The 14,737-nt window shown below is 42.0% G+C and overlaps 1 protein-coding gene across 9 annotated transcripts in view; it reads right to left on the bottom strand.

Moving 5' to 3' along the window:
• The window catches only part of AKAP9 (A-kinase anchoring protein 9), a 121,357-nt gene extending 110,444 nt beyond the window's left edge, over nt 1-10,913 (bottom strand). For all 9 annotated transcript variants that reach the window (XM_040592728.1, XM_040592727.1, XM_040592726.1 and 6 more), the window contains exon 1: nt 10,684-10,913. In XM_040592728.1, the coding sequence (XP_040448662.1) occupies nt 10,684-10,731 (48 nt within the window). In that variant the 5' untranslated portion in view covers nt 10,732-10,913. The remainder of the gene's footprint in view (nt 1-10,683) is intronic.
• Between the last annotated feature and the right edge of the window lie 3,824 nt (nt 10,914-14,737).

Raw genomic sequence — 14,737 nt, forward strand, 5'->3', positions numbered from 1 at the left:
TGTCTGTGGACTTTGCTTTCTTAAAAAAAGAAAGCAAAATTAAATTCCTGGAATATATTCCAAACAATGAAGAAAATTTAAGAAACGCATCCCTCTTTGAAAAGTCTTGGATCGGGATTTCCATTATTTCTTTAAACACAGCAATTTAGGCTACTTGGCACAACATACTACTGCACATACAAAGGCAGGGTTTTCTTTGTTACGAAGCATTACCTGTATCTATCTCCTACATACCTTTTAATTGAAAATACATACTCTCAATGTATGGTACTAATGTTAAATCAGCCACCTTACCTGGACAATCCAAATTTAGGAACACTTAAAAAATTTTTCCCTTGTTTTGTGGTTGGACAGAGGAGGTTTCTTTACAGAAAAGCAAGAGTTTAAGGGCAAGTTAAAATTTCCGAAAACTAAACCAGGATTAAGGAACAACCACTTCTGTTAAATCACAGCCTACCAGCGAAGTCAAATTTGAGTAAACTTATGTAACTTATTCTGCTTATTCTCTGTAGCACCTATTTTATCAGCATTTCCCCAAAAATATACTCAGCCCCAGAATTCCACCTCTTCAACTGTACCAATCTTCTTTGGTCTTCTGCTCAGGATCATAAGCTTTAGTCATATGCTGTAATTTTGCCATGACTACAGTTTTCACCAAATCTATGCTTTTCCCTGGAAATATCACAAAAATGGTATATATCTTTAAAATTATTATCTCCAATTGTGGAAAGTCTTAAAATTTCGTGTTTTCAGATTTAGAAGCATGGTCCAATACACTACCTCTTCTTTGTTTTGTGATGATGCTACAACTCAAAAGTTGTTACAACTGTAATTTGATCACTTCCCCCACTTTCCTGAACTTGGTGTTTAATTTCTAAAGTTTCACATTCTTTTGCCCAACTGACAGCTATTGAATCTGTTCTATTTGGAAGCTTGTTGAGGTTCCTTTTCAGAAGAGAGGAGAAACAAGAAGACAGACTCCATACTTCCAAGAAACTAAGAATTCTAAGAAATCTTAACATTTTTATTCATTCATTCTTCTGTCTTTTTCTCCACTCGTAGGAAAGGTAGTTTATAATATAATATGTTGGCTTCTCAAGAAATCATGTGAAAACGCAGAATAAGTTTCTTTCAAGAAACAGGAACACCAGAGCTATCAACACAGTGTAGCATGCCAGGACTTTGCAGTCAATATACAAGTGTCTAATCATAAATTTCAAGATCTATTTACTTTATGTTTCAGCATAACAGTCAAAAGACTGCAATTACTGGATGTGTTTCATTAAAGCGTGGCACATTTATCAACATGTCCTTGCACATTCAGTGTCCCATTAGCTGGTACCAGTAACAAAATGATTTTTAAACAAATACACAGAAATACATTGAAATCTCTAGCTATGGGGCAGACACATAAGACAGAGCTTTCAGCCCCTAAATTACAATTCCCAACAATTGTCTTAGTATATAAACTTACACTGCAATATAAGGTAGTACAGCAAAGTTGGCCTTTTTTCTTTTGTCCTCATTTTTATCAGATTTTTACTATTCCAAACACCAAGGTGCAACAGTAACCCTATGTTATTCTGCAGTTAGTGTATCTGTACAGCAATACTTAAAGAGAACCTACTTGTTTGATTATTTCCTGTTGGGAAAAAAATACAGGAATTTCTGGTAACACCTACATATGTCAAAAGGTTCAATCTACTTTTCTTGGAGTATCAGATACACTTTACTGGAAGTACTTTAGAAAGAATATGTGGTGGTGATAATGCCTATTTCCAAATCTGGATAAACAAACAAACTTGTGTGGATACTGTTATAACTGAGGGAAACAAATGCCAGTCACATCTGTTTTGCTATTGCAACACCCATAGTAAGAAAATAAATAGCTGGAAAGCAGACCATAAAAATGAGGGAAGAGACTAGCACTAAAATGAAGTCTTGTATGTAGGCAAAGAATAACTCTTGTGTTTTCTTCTCTGTAATTCCTTCTTTTTATACATGGAGCAGCAAGAAAATATTTTAAATCGTTTTTCTACAGTGCGATTTCTTGCTTTCACAGTGCTACTAAATACTGCATTTTCTTTTTTTTTTTATTTTTGTGAAATTCACTGGGCATCTTGGATCAAAGACCAATTTTCTCTAAACTGGCTACAGAACAAAGGTTATTTTGAAGAGCTATTTATCTACATTCTCAGAGGAAAGTAAGCATTACTTTAAACTCATTCTACCTTGCATCACTATTGAAAGGTAGGCAGCTACTTTACAGCTTTGACCAGAAGGGTATACTGACAATAACATTTAAAACAAATAATCAAAGCCCTGTATCAAAAGCAAGATTAGATCTCTGGAATGAGGGAAATGGAGATCAAAACGAAAACAGAGAACAAAGAAATAGGAAGAGTTCTAGTAGTGTCAATTGAAAAAGAGAGCTGAAATCCCAGATTTCAATTCAAGTACTTTTTTTTTTTTTTTTTACGAGGACCCAATAAAGTCCAGAACAAACTTGAACACAATGAGAAAAAACATGATTTTTTTTAAAGGAAAAGAGAACACTGAGAAAACCATAAAGAGCAGGTAATTCTATTATCCTCAAGAGAACATCAAGTTTATTTTAAGAGAAAAGCAGAGTAAGAAAATGCACACTGAAAAGGAAATTCTTGCTTCTAGGACTCTAATTATTTTTGTTCACATTACTTGAGGCAGACAGAGGATAAATAAAATGAATAGTCTACAACTGAAAGCAAAACAAGATGTGTTAGGTCAGCCCTTTAATGAAATGTAAGGTTTAAATGCATTTAATATCTTCTATGATTAAAAACTCTTAATAAAATCACTGAAATGCTGCTTTCTCTCCTGTTCAGCTAAATTACATGGCATTTAAAAGGACCATGTTAAACAAACATAATCTACATGTTGAATTATTCTGGGGTTTTTAAATTAGAGCTTTAATCACTGTGGCACATAGCTATTCCATGCTCCACTTGAATCTTTTATTTAAATAAACCTGATCCAACAGCCTTCCTAGAGAAATCCAAAATTTCTCAGACCAAAGAGGTCAGATATGAGGAAGTAAAATCTTTTTCTCTCCTCAAAAGAGTAAGATGTAAGAATGCAAATATTCTCAGGCTCTTAAACAGTGCTATTTTAATAATATGTATAATTTTCATCTTCAGCCACCTGAAATACTTAGATGTTGTCATGGTTTAACCCCAACTGGCAACAGAGTACCATGCAGCCTGTCACTCATCCCCCCCTCCTCCATGGGACAGGGAGGAGACTTGGAAAAAGACAAAATTCTAGGGTTGAAATGAGAACAATAATTGAACTCAAGTAAAATATTGTTACAGTAACAACCACAACTAGAGGGAGGGAGGGAGGGAGGGAGGGAGGGAGGGAGGGCAGAAGAGGGAGGAATAAAGCCCAAGAAAAAAACCAAGCAATGCACAATACAATTGCTCACTACCCATTGACTGATATCCAGTCAGTCCCCGACCAGCACTTGGCAGCCCCTAGCCAAGTCCCCCAGTTTATACACTGAGCATGACATTCTATGGTATGGAATATCCCTTTGGCTAGTTCAGGTCAGCTGTCCTGGCTATGGTCCTTCCCAGCTTCTTGTGCACTTCCTCACTGGCAGAGGTGAGAAGTCCTTGATTTAGAGTTAGCACTACTTAGCAACAACTAAAACATCAGTGTGTTCTCAACATTATCCTCATACTAAACCCAAAACACAGCATTGTACCAGCTACTGAAAATTAATTCTATTCCAGCCAAAACCAGGACAATATCCACCCCTTATTCCATACCATTTATATCATGCTGTACTTTCCAATATTCTGTTACCTTTCCTGTCTTTTGATACAAACACACAGGTACTCCCTTAGTCTATGTACCATCCCTATAAAAGCCCATTGACCTCGTTCAGTCCATGACTTTGGGCTCCATCTGTCATAGCAGTCTTTCAGGGCAGGAAAGACGATGCAAGGTGTTGGACTGTTCCATGCTGAAGCCAGTTCTGATTCCACCACTGCTGCACTTGTCCCGTCTCCTTGAAGTTCATTCTTCATTAATGTGGTGATGAAAAGGAGGTGGGTTCAGATCCCCAAATCCAGAGTGGCAGAGACAGGCGCTGCAAGGTGCCTAGTGCAATAACAGGCATACAGCCACCATAGAAGTGACAATATACAGTGTTGCATAGCAATTAACATCATACAATTTAATTAATTGGCTATTCTCACCCAAAATCAAATTCCCCGGAGGCACACACTGAACTTCCCCATCCTCCCATGCTACCCACCAAGTGCACCCAGGTCCTTGAGCAAAAGCAATCCTATGAACAAGTTTGCCTTTGCCTGAGGCAGGAATAACCCAGACTGTTTTCCCAAGTATATTTTTGATGTGCACTACAGGAACTTTACCCCCTTCTGCAGTACATAAAAGCTTCGACTGGGCAGGACCAGCTCAGCTGGCAGACCCTCTGGTGTTGACCAACCAGGTGCCTTTTACTAAATGTGTACCCCAATGTTTGAAGGCCCACCCACCCATTGCTCTCAGTGTAGTTTTTAACAGTCCATTGTATCATTCGATTTTTCTGGAGGCAGGTGCACAACAGCGGATGTGATACACTCACTCAATGCCATGCTCTTTGGCCCATGTGTCTAGAGGTTGTTTTGGAAATGAGCCCTGTTGTCTGACTCAGTTCTTTTCTGGGGTGCTGTGTTGCCATAAGACTTGCTCTTCAAGGCCCGTGATAGTGTTCTGGGCAGTGGCATGGGGCACAGAATACATTTCCAGCCATCTGTTGGTTGCTTCCACCATTGTAAGCACACGTTGCTTGCCTTGGCAGGTTTGTGGGAGCGTGATATAGTCAACCTGCCAGGCGTCCCCATATTTGTATTTCAGCCATCACGATTCATACAAAAGAGGGATTAGCAGCTTGGCTTGCTTAATTGCAGCACATTTCACATCCATACATAACCTGTGTGATGGTGTCCATGGTCAAGTCCACCCCTTGATCATGAGCTCATCTACGTGTTGCGTCTCTTCCCTGATGGCCCGAGGTGTCATAAGCCGACCAAGCTATGAATAATTCACCCTTATGTTGCCAGTCCAGATCTACCTGAGCCACTTCAATCTTAGCAGCCTGATCTACCTGTTCACTGCTTTGATGTTCTTCAGTGGCCTCACTCTTGGATATGTGAACATCTATATGATGTACCTTCATAACCAGGTTCTCCACCTGGGCAGTGATACCATGCCACAGTGCGGCAGCCCACATGGGTTTACCTCTGTGCTGCCAGTTACTCTGCTTCCATTGCTTCTAGCTTGTACAAGCTATGGTACCAGCCCCACAGGGCATTCGCCACCATGCATGAGGTAAAGCATTGGCCATTTTTCTCACTCAGCAATGTCTAAAGCCAGGTGGATAGCTTTCACCTCTGCAAACTGACTCTATTCACCTTCTCCTTCAGCAGTTTCTGCAATTTGTCACAGGGGACTCCATACAGCCATCTTCCACCTCTGATGCTTTCCTACAATATGGCAGAACCCATCAGTAAACAAGGCATATTGCTTTTCATTTTCTGGCAATTTATTATACAGTGGAGCCTCTTCAGCACATCACCTCCTCTTCTGGTAACATTGTGAGATCTTTGCCTTCTGGCCAGTCCATGATCACTTCCAAGATTCATGGACGACTGGGATTTCCTATTCGAGCTCATGTGATCAGTGCTACCCACTTACTCCATGCAGCATCAGTTGCATGATGTGTAGAAGAGACCCTACCTTTGAACATCCAGCCCAGCACTGGCAACCGGGCTGCCAGGAGGAGCTGTGTCTCAATGCCAACCACTTCTAAAGAGCTTGAACCCCTTCATAAGCCACCAGTATCTCTTTTTCAGTTGCAATATAGTGAGCCTCAGATCCTCTGTATCCCTGAGTCCAAAAGCCCAAGGGTCAACCTTGAGTCTCCCCTGGTGCTTTCTGCCAGAGGCTCCAGGTAGGCCCATTCTCCCCAGCTGCCGTGTAGAGCACATTTTTTACACCTTGCCCTGTCTGGACTGGTCCAAGGGCTACTGCATGAACTACCTCCTGTTTAATTTATTCAAAGGCTCAGGGCCCCATTATATTCATACAAAATCCAAAACACTGCACTGTACCAGCTACCAAAAAGAAAATTAATTCTATCCCAGCCGAAACCAGGACACATGCACGACAAGACAAAGTGCATTTATTTCTTTTTACTATTCACTCTGTGAAGATAACTTGTTAAATTAGTTATACAACCCATAATACTTGTCCACTGAGTGCCATTAGCGCTTCCTAAACGAACTTCACTGTTCTGTCTGCTCAGCGATTTTCTGGTATAGATCAAAATTAGTAACACTACTTATTCTGTGCTCAAGTGTTTAACTAAACTAGTTCCCCTAATTTTTTAAGGTTCTTCAACAATTATAAAGATTTCTCCAAACACCACAACAAGAATATATTACAAACATACACTGAACCTCTGAAAATCAGGACATTAAATTCTGCACTTACAACGTTAGATCTGAAATCCTAAACCAACCTGAGAGAATTTACAAAGTAAATTAGTGTCTTTTCCTCATTCACCCCTCCCATACCAAAAAAAGCACACAGCTAAGGAGCGTGCCCTTTCCTCAACACAAATTTAAACAGGAGCAACACACAAATTTAAATACTTTGCAAATAAATTTTCAGTACTGTGAAACTGACCGTTCCATAAAACTTGCTATTGATAGTTTCATCTCTTTTAATTTTACCAGTTATAATAGCTGCGTGGGTTTTGTGTGTGTGTGTATAAATTAAATCACTTTTTTTTTTTATTTCAAAAGCTTTACCAAAATACTGTTAGCCATTTTCTCATAAGGGAATCCAAGTCCCTGATGTTTTTATTCTGGAGCTAGCAAACTCTTCTGTATAGTTTTGAAAGTTGATTAAAATAGTGGAACATCCTGATAAGGAAAGCCAGCTACTAAGCTGCTAAAATGAAATAAAATATTTTAAAATATTAAATTATATGTAAATATTTTTAAATAGTCAATAATAAATATTAGACAGTATTTAAGATCTTTTTAAAAACTAACTAAAATTAAAAGACCCAACCACCATAAATAGTAGCCACTGTAATGTTAGATGAGATTTCCAAGCAAACTGATGCACACAGGCATGCACACATAGTATGCGTGCACATAAATATCAAACTAAGATCTTCATCAAGGTCTTTTGTAAGACCAGCTATATCTACACTATCTCAGGTCATCAACAATATTCTAGAATCTCTTTAACAAGGCACAAAACATACCTGATTGATTTCTAAGTTCATGGTGTTTTGGGGCACTGATCAACTTAACAACATGCATCTATATTTCTGTTGCTGGCACACATCATCTTCTTTCCACCTTCCATCACAGTCAACCCTGTTACCCCTAACTAGCCTTTCTGACACTCTCCTTGCACCACTATAATCAGTGCAGGATCTAAGATGAAGAAATTGTCTGGGGAGAAGAGACTTCTATAAAGGCACAGAGAGACCATTTAAATGGGTAAAGGAGACAGATATTTACAGAGTCTGGGTTAACATCCAACACATTTACCTTGCAGCCAAGGAAAATGAATGACTACAGGTCTGGAAAAAGGAGCCTGTAATTTACTGGGTTTAACTTTGTGCCTCCCTTGCCTTTGTGGGTTTGTAACAGACAGAACAGCAACATACGGTGCAACCGCCTCATAATAAAGATTTGGTGTAGTCTCCAAAAGTCAGCAGGTACGCATTAATGTTGATGAGCCTTTATCAAGAGCTTTTAATTCCATTTTTCAAATGATGTACTGGCAAAGGCTGTGTTTTCGTGCCGAGACCCAATCTGCCAGGCTTGATCATACTTAGCACCTTTCAATCAAGGTAAAATTCACAATGCAGCTTCTCATTTCTAGTAAAAATAAAGGAGGACAAACTTCCATTGCAGAAAATCCATTTGTAATACACTTCCCTGTAAAAGATCTAAGTGGGGAGACTGTGTCTTAAGGAGACAACATGAAAAAGTTCCACTGCAGATAAATTCACACAAAAACAAACTCCACAGCTTGCCTACTCAACATTATGATTGGGGAACAACCAAACAATTGCTTTACAGAATATTCATATTGCTTAATACACACATACTGACATTTGGTAGTAGTTAGCTACCTCCTTTTCGAGGAAAAAAAAAACCAAAACGAACCAAACCCAAACAAGAGTCTATGTCCTAATTTCAAATAATAACTCCACTGTTAGCAATGTACCAGCCACCTCCGTGGCACCTACTAGACTCTTTTACTGGCCTCCAAACCACCTACATTCATCCCACACTTTATGCAACATCTTATTTACATATTTATAATTTTAGGTGGATGTATTAAGGTATCTGCAGCATAGCAACACCTGCACTTTTAGCACAGTAACAGCACGATCTTTAATACATTTTCCCAGCTATTTTACTTAAACAACACTCAATGGTTAGGTTCAAAAGTTTTTGAATGCTTGTTGCTGTGGTTTGCAGAAAAGACTCGTTGGAGCCAAGCCGTTTTAGGAGACATACTGATTATGCTAGTGTGAATGTGTTTGTATCCTTGAAAAAGAGAAAAGCAGCTTCAGGAGCAACTCCTGCTTCCATTCTCTAATAATTTCTTCTTTTCTGCATTTATCAGTGGCATTTGTCACTGGAAGACTATGCCCTAGTCTCCACAGTACAACACGTTTAATTACATCATTCACACATGAAAAAAGGGGGTAAATGGTACACAGAACACCAATGAAAAATCTGAAAAACTAACACTGCTTTTACAGTACCTTCCCATGTAAATCACATATAGCTTTAAAGAGTTATAATGACTTAAACCACAAGGGATGTTTAAAAGCACAGAATATGAAAGTCTTCAAGTGAACACAGGATCATTAGGTTTTAGTCAGAAAAGTCTGGAAGAAGGGTGAAAATTATGACAGCGCTCTTAAAATGCAACAAGTTAGTAAGGTGTGTACACATTTTTTCTCAAAGAAGGAAGCCATTGAATTCCTGCTAGAGTCCTGGCTTTTGGTTCACCTCTCAGTAATTGTCATTAATTTTCTGTGTCGATCCCAGGCCAACATGGACAGAAAAATATAAATTCTCTTGATAAATCCTTCATTGTGGTTTATAATACTGGCAAATTAACTTCAACCATTTTCTTTGCAAAGTACTTTCTGATTTTCTGCAAAAGAATTAGCCAACCTGGGCGTGACAGAACACAGTGCCACCAGTACCTGATCTGTCCCAGTGCCCTTTAATAGTACTGCATAACATTGTGTAAACATTATTCTTGCTCTCAGCACTTAAAAACAGGTCTCCCTATATAAACATATAGCTCCATCTAGGAGTTTCCCAGTGTAGGTTTTGAACAGTCTTTCAAAGGGAACAAAAACTCACCTAAGTTACAAAGTTTTTGCCTAATACAGCAAAATACCTATTCAAACTTAACAGCCAAACTTACCTTGTCTTTTTCATGGACCACAGAAACAAGACAATGATGATGTTCCAGTTTTATCTTTAGGACGTCTAGTTACCTGTACTATGAGCTCCTGCCAAGTTACATGTGTACGAATGACTGGCTGACAAACTACTAAACTCACTTAGCAATGATTGCTGCAAGGAACCAGACGGTAACTAATATCAAAACACTAATTTTATCTTCTTTTCCTACGAGTGCCATTAATTACCTTACCTCACTGACCACGCCAAGGCTTTCTTTGAAGTAAGAAAGAGGTCCTCCTAGAGCGCCTAACTCCGCTCTCGTCGCCCAGAGGGCGGAGTGCTTTACAGCCGGCGTGCGCTGAGCCGTGCTCGAGGAGTGAAATGATAAGCTCCCCGATTAAGGCTCCGGTAAGCCCGCAGGGCCCCGTCTGAGCCGCCCGCCAGACCAGGAGGCGGGGGCGGGGGGGACACCCAGGGCTGCCAGCGCCCGCGGCCGGGTCCCACGGCCGCCTCACGTACTGCCCGGCGTCTCCCAGAGAACCGGGAAAGGCACCTGGCCGGCCACCGGCGGCACCTGTAATCCCCTGCCTCCTAAGGCTCTCTCGCGGTATTAGGGACATGGCTTAGCGGTGGACTCGGCACTCCTGGGTTAACGGCTGGACTTGATCTTAAAGGCCCCTTCCAACCTAAGTGACTCTGTAGTACCTCACCGAGGAGCAGCTGTCGGTTTCACGCACTGCCTTACAGGGAGCTTCCCAGGCTTAACAGCAACAATTCGCGCCCCGGCTGCGAAGGGGTACGGCAATTAGCTCTCCTCCTCCTCCTCGGCTCTTCCTCCACCCGGCGCCGCCAGCGGCCGGGCCCCACAGCTGCGGCCGCCCGGCCCTGCGAGAAGCACCTGTGGCGTGCGGGGCCCGCTGTCACCGGCCACTCGCACCCACGCGCCGGCCGAGGAGGGCCCCGCGCGGCCCCGAGGCCGGGCGCGGAGCCCGGGGCGGGCAGGGCGGACAGCACAAAGCGCCTCCTCCGCCCGCGGCTTTGTTCGCGGCGGCGCCCCGCGCTGAGCCTCCCGCCGCAGCCACGCTCCGCCGCCGCCCGGCCCAGCCCCGCTAACTGTCCTCCCCTGGCATCACCGCGCTCCCCACCGGCTCCCCGCCACGCCGCCGCCTCCCACCTTGGCTTTCCCCGCTTCCAGCTTCTTCAGCCGCTCCTCGTCCTCCATGGCGACTGCCCGACTGAGCAGACCGTTACCGGCGGCGCGAGGCGGGGCCCACCCTGCCTCCGCCCCTCAGCCGGGGCGCGCGCACACGTTCGCTGTCCCGTCCCGTCCCGTCCCGTCCGGCGTCACAGCGACAGAGGCTGCCGCGGCGGGGCCACCGGCGCCGCCATCTTCATCTCCACGTACACATGCGGCCGGGGAAAGTGACGTGCGGGCCGCCCGCTCCTCCTCCTGCTGCTGCGAGCTCCTCCTCCCGCCGAGCGCCCCTGGCCGCCAGCGCCCCCCGCCCGGCGGCGAGCCGCGCCGGAGCCGCCCCCGGACGAGCGGGTTTGTCCCCGCCAGGCCGGGCGGCCAGCGCGCACCGGCGGCGGGAGCCGAGGGCGGGCAGCAAGCGGCGAGCACGGCCGCAGCCGCCGCGGAGCGGGGGGAAGGAGGCGCCGGCGGGCACACACCCTCCGCACCCCGCCTCGCTCCTGCAGGCTGAGGGCGGGGGGCTTCTCTTCCCACAAAGAACGGCATCGCCGAGACGCCTGTAATTTGCTGCTGCTTTGATACAAAGGACTGAGCAGGCACTGCCCGAGGTGTGCAGGAGTGCTGCCTTCTGCTCGCAAATCCACCCTCTCTGGCTGCAGTGCTAATTTTGACAGTTTCAATACTCTTACAGTGTTTTCTTGCTCCTGCCTGCGGCTCGCTGATTTGCAAGCTCCCTATAGCATGGATCTCAAGCCTGGAAATACACCACCCAGGCTTCCTGAGCGTGTGTCGCAGGCTGTGTAAAGATGACAACAAAGGATGTGTACCCCCACACCCACACCCCCGTTTAAATTACTTAATATGCACTCATCGTGCCAGAGGAGTTGAAATGGGAATGTTAAAATCACAATGGGAAATATGGCACGTGGCTATTAAATGCTAATGCAATTTCTATGCCTCAGCATTTGATACAAAGCAATATTCTGGGCTTATTTAATATCGTCTGCTAATTGTATGCCTTGCAAGTCTAGTAGCAATTTGTATTACCTGTTCATACTGTGCTTTTTCTTTCAACTACACTTAAAGTCAGTTCCGTTTGCGATGGTGCAACGGATGGCACAGGTTTACACATTCCTGGCATGCCTTTTTTCCTTAGTGTGTAACAGCTGCCTGTGAATGGATTCCTTATTCTGCATCTGGAATCATTCTACTTTATTAAATGCAAAATCCTTCTGAATTAATTTAGATTTCAGCCTTGCTCATCTTTTGAACGCAATTCATCTAGTATGTGTTCCTTCCTTGCTTGATTTACCCAGCAAGGACCAGGTACACCCAAAACGGGAGAAAATGTCAAAGAGAAAACATCTGCACAGTATTACTGAGCAGGACCAAGATGAAAAATATTAGGACTCATAGCAGCAGAATTCCACACCCATGTTACTGCCAAAGTAAACTAAACCTACAATCTGAATTTTTTAAGGATTTTCCACCTCTCCTAAAACACATTGTATTTCATGGAAAAGTCTGAAATCATTTGTTGATCAGTGCACATAATGTGCATTCCTGTATTTACAAAACAATGTCCTCAACCCTCAGTCAAAAAGGAAATTAATACCATGTATGTAAAAAAAAATATTCTATCCATGGTAGGGAATGACAAATGTCCACATTATACTTTGTTCCATATTTGAAGCAAGTGTATGTTTCAGTTAAAGTTCTCAGACTTTGCTATCTCACTAAAGAAAGTGCATGTTACAGAGAAAAGCAGCAAATGAAAATTAAAATAAGAATTAAAGAGGAAATATTTTTATAGAAATACAAACTTATTTGAGTTCATCCCCTAAAAATATGTTCTTGAGTCAGTAATAGAAAGTACTTTATTTTTTCCCAGTAATTACAAAGGCCCAGAGGTCCCTGAGGGAAAAATAAGTCACCTTTCTGTGCCAATGACATTTCTCGGCTGATGGAGCCCACTGTCACAGAACTAGCTGTTCAATGGCTGTAAAATTTCACCCACACATAACATTATGATAGTAATTTCTTAATCAGTACATATCCCATTTAGAAGATAATTACAAACTTCCCAAATCCCATAATTAAATGGGTTCTTGAGTCAATGCTAAGAATTGATGGGCCTAATTTCCCGCTCACAGATTTATATCCATGTAATTCTAATGGATTTTAGTTAAACACCTAATTCACGACAATGAAAGTCACAAAAATCAGACTGACAAACTGTAATAGAGTACTGTGGAAATTACTGATGGATAAAATATCCCAGAGAATAATATTTCCATATTTTTTTAACATTAGAAGAGCAACAGGACTTTCTCTCCTAGGAAAAAAAAAAACCGCAGTCCATACAGTATAATCTCCTACTTCAGCTATTTAAATTCCTATGTTATGATACATGCAGGGTGAGCTGACTGGAATTCATAACTTGGTTAGCCAATTAAACTTTCAGTTACAGAAGGGCATTAATCTTGCTTGCTTAATTCTCAGAATTGACCAATAATGTTCACTTGCCTAAGAATGTAAGATAGTGCTCAAGAGTCAGGCTGTAACTGCTTTAAAAATTGATTAACTTTCTAATGCTCCTTGAATTCACATAAGTTAAACACACATTAACTGTTTTCAACAGTAGCATATGTGAAGCAAAACTGATTAACAAGGTAAAAAATATAGATCAGACATTTCCAAAATAGGAGTGACTGGGGGTTTGGCCCAGGCTTATTTTTATATGCAAATATATTGACTATTGGAAGTGCTCATACAAAACTGCACTGAACTAGCTTCGAATATCAGATGTAATTTTTAGTTGTGTTTGTAAAGAAGGACAAAGGCCTCTTCACCTACAGCATTTTCTGTAACAATGAAACTCCACCTTCTTCTTACCCCTGCTGTTTCCTTTATTCACTGTTCACTGAAAATTTGCCTGGTGACTCTCATCATGGTGCTTTAGTGGACTGCAAAGCCAAAAGATGAAGCCTAAAGACCATGTGTGATAAAGTCACAAAGTTCTAGTTTGGAAATTCAAACTCTGTCATAGTTCACTGAAGCCAGAATAAGAGGGCGGTCAGATCATAACATGCTGCTGGTAAATCACATGTAAATAAGACGCAAAAAATACAAAATATCACAGGCCTAAACTGGTGATAGAACCTCTTCTGACAGCTAAGGAGCTCAGATACTGTGTGTTCTCAGTTGTCATAACTATCAGCAATACCACTTAATAATGAGACTATCCAACTCTAATTAATTTCCTTCAAAAAAAATACAAATTAGAATGAAAGACTCCTACATGAACCACATAAGATTCCCTGAACCAGCTTGCAAAACCAAAACATTACCTGATAACAGTCAGATCTTTTTCCTAGCACCAATTCAATGACCATGGCACTTTATGTTTCTTAAGAGAACCACAAAAATTTTTAACTTGAAATGTCTGTATTTGGTCAACATAGTATGGTAATGGAGTAGTCCTCCTGCTAATGGATGTGCAACCTCTGATACGTGTGCCCAACAGTTCTGCTGTACAAAACCTACATGGCAGGAAAACACCTTCAATTATAGTGAACATTAAATGGATCAAGTGTAAAAATAAGAGACACCTCCACCTGAAAGGTGACCATGCCAAAGGTTTTATTTGATGGGACATGCACCACTTTCACTGAACATAATTGGAGTTCTACAGCTGATTTTACTGACAGTAAGGCAGGGTGTCAGTGCTTACCTGTCATAGAGCTTGTAAACCAGAATTATTTGCTTTCACCTCAGTGTGAGGTTGCATGAAGAGGATGAGGTTGACTTAATGAGTACCTTACCTCTGCCTTTGCGACAGTCTGCTGTGCCACTCTGAGCCTTATCAGCTGCACGGAGCATTGCTTTGCACTGCAGTTTCCCACAGTGCTGCTTTGTTGGCATGGTTGCATCAGACAGGTCATTTAGGTAAACGTGTAAAGTTCATAATTTTAGAGACCCATTTGTAGGTACTGCTGAGGGAATATTACCAAATCATATTAATTTACTATTAGCA

This window comes from Falco naumanni, chromosome 4, assembly GCF_017639655.2.
Source record: "Falco naumanni isolate bFalNau1 chromosome 4, bFalNau1.pat, whole genome shotgun sequence".
NCBI lineage: Eukaryota > Metazoa > Chordata > Aves > Falconiformes > Falconidae > Falco > Falco naumanni.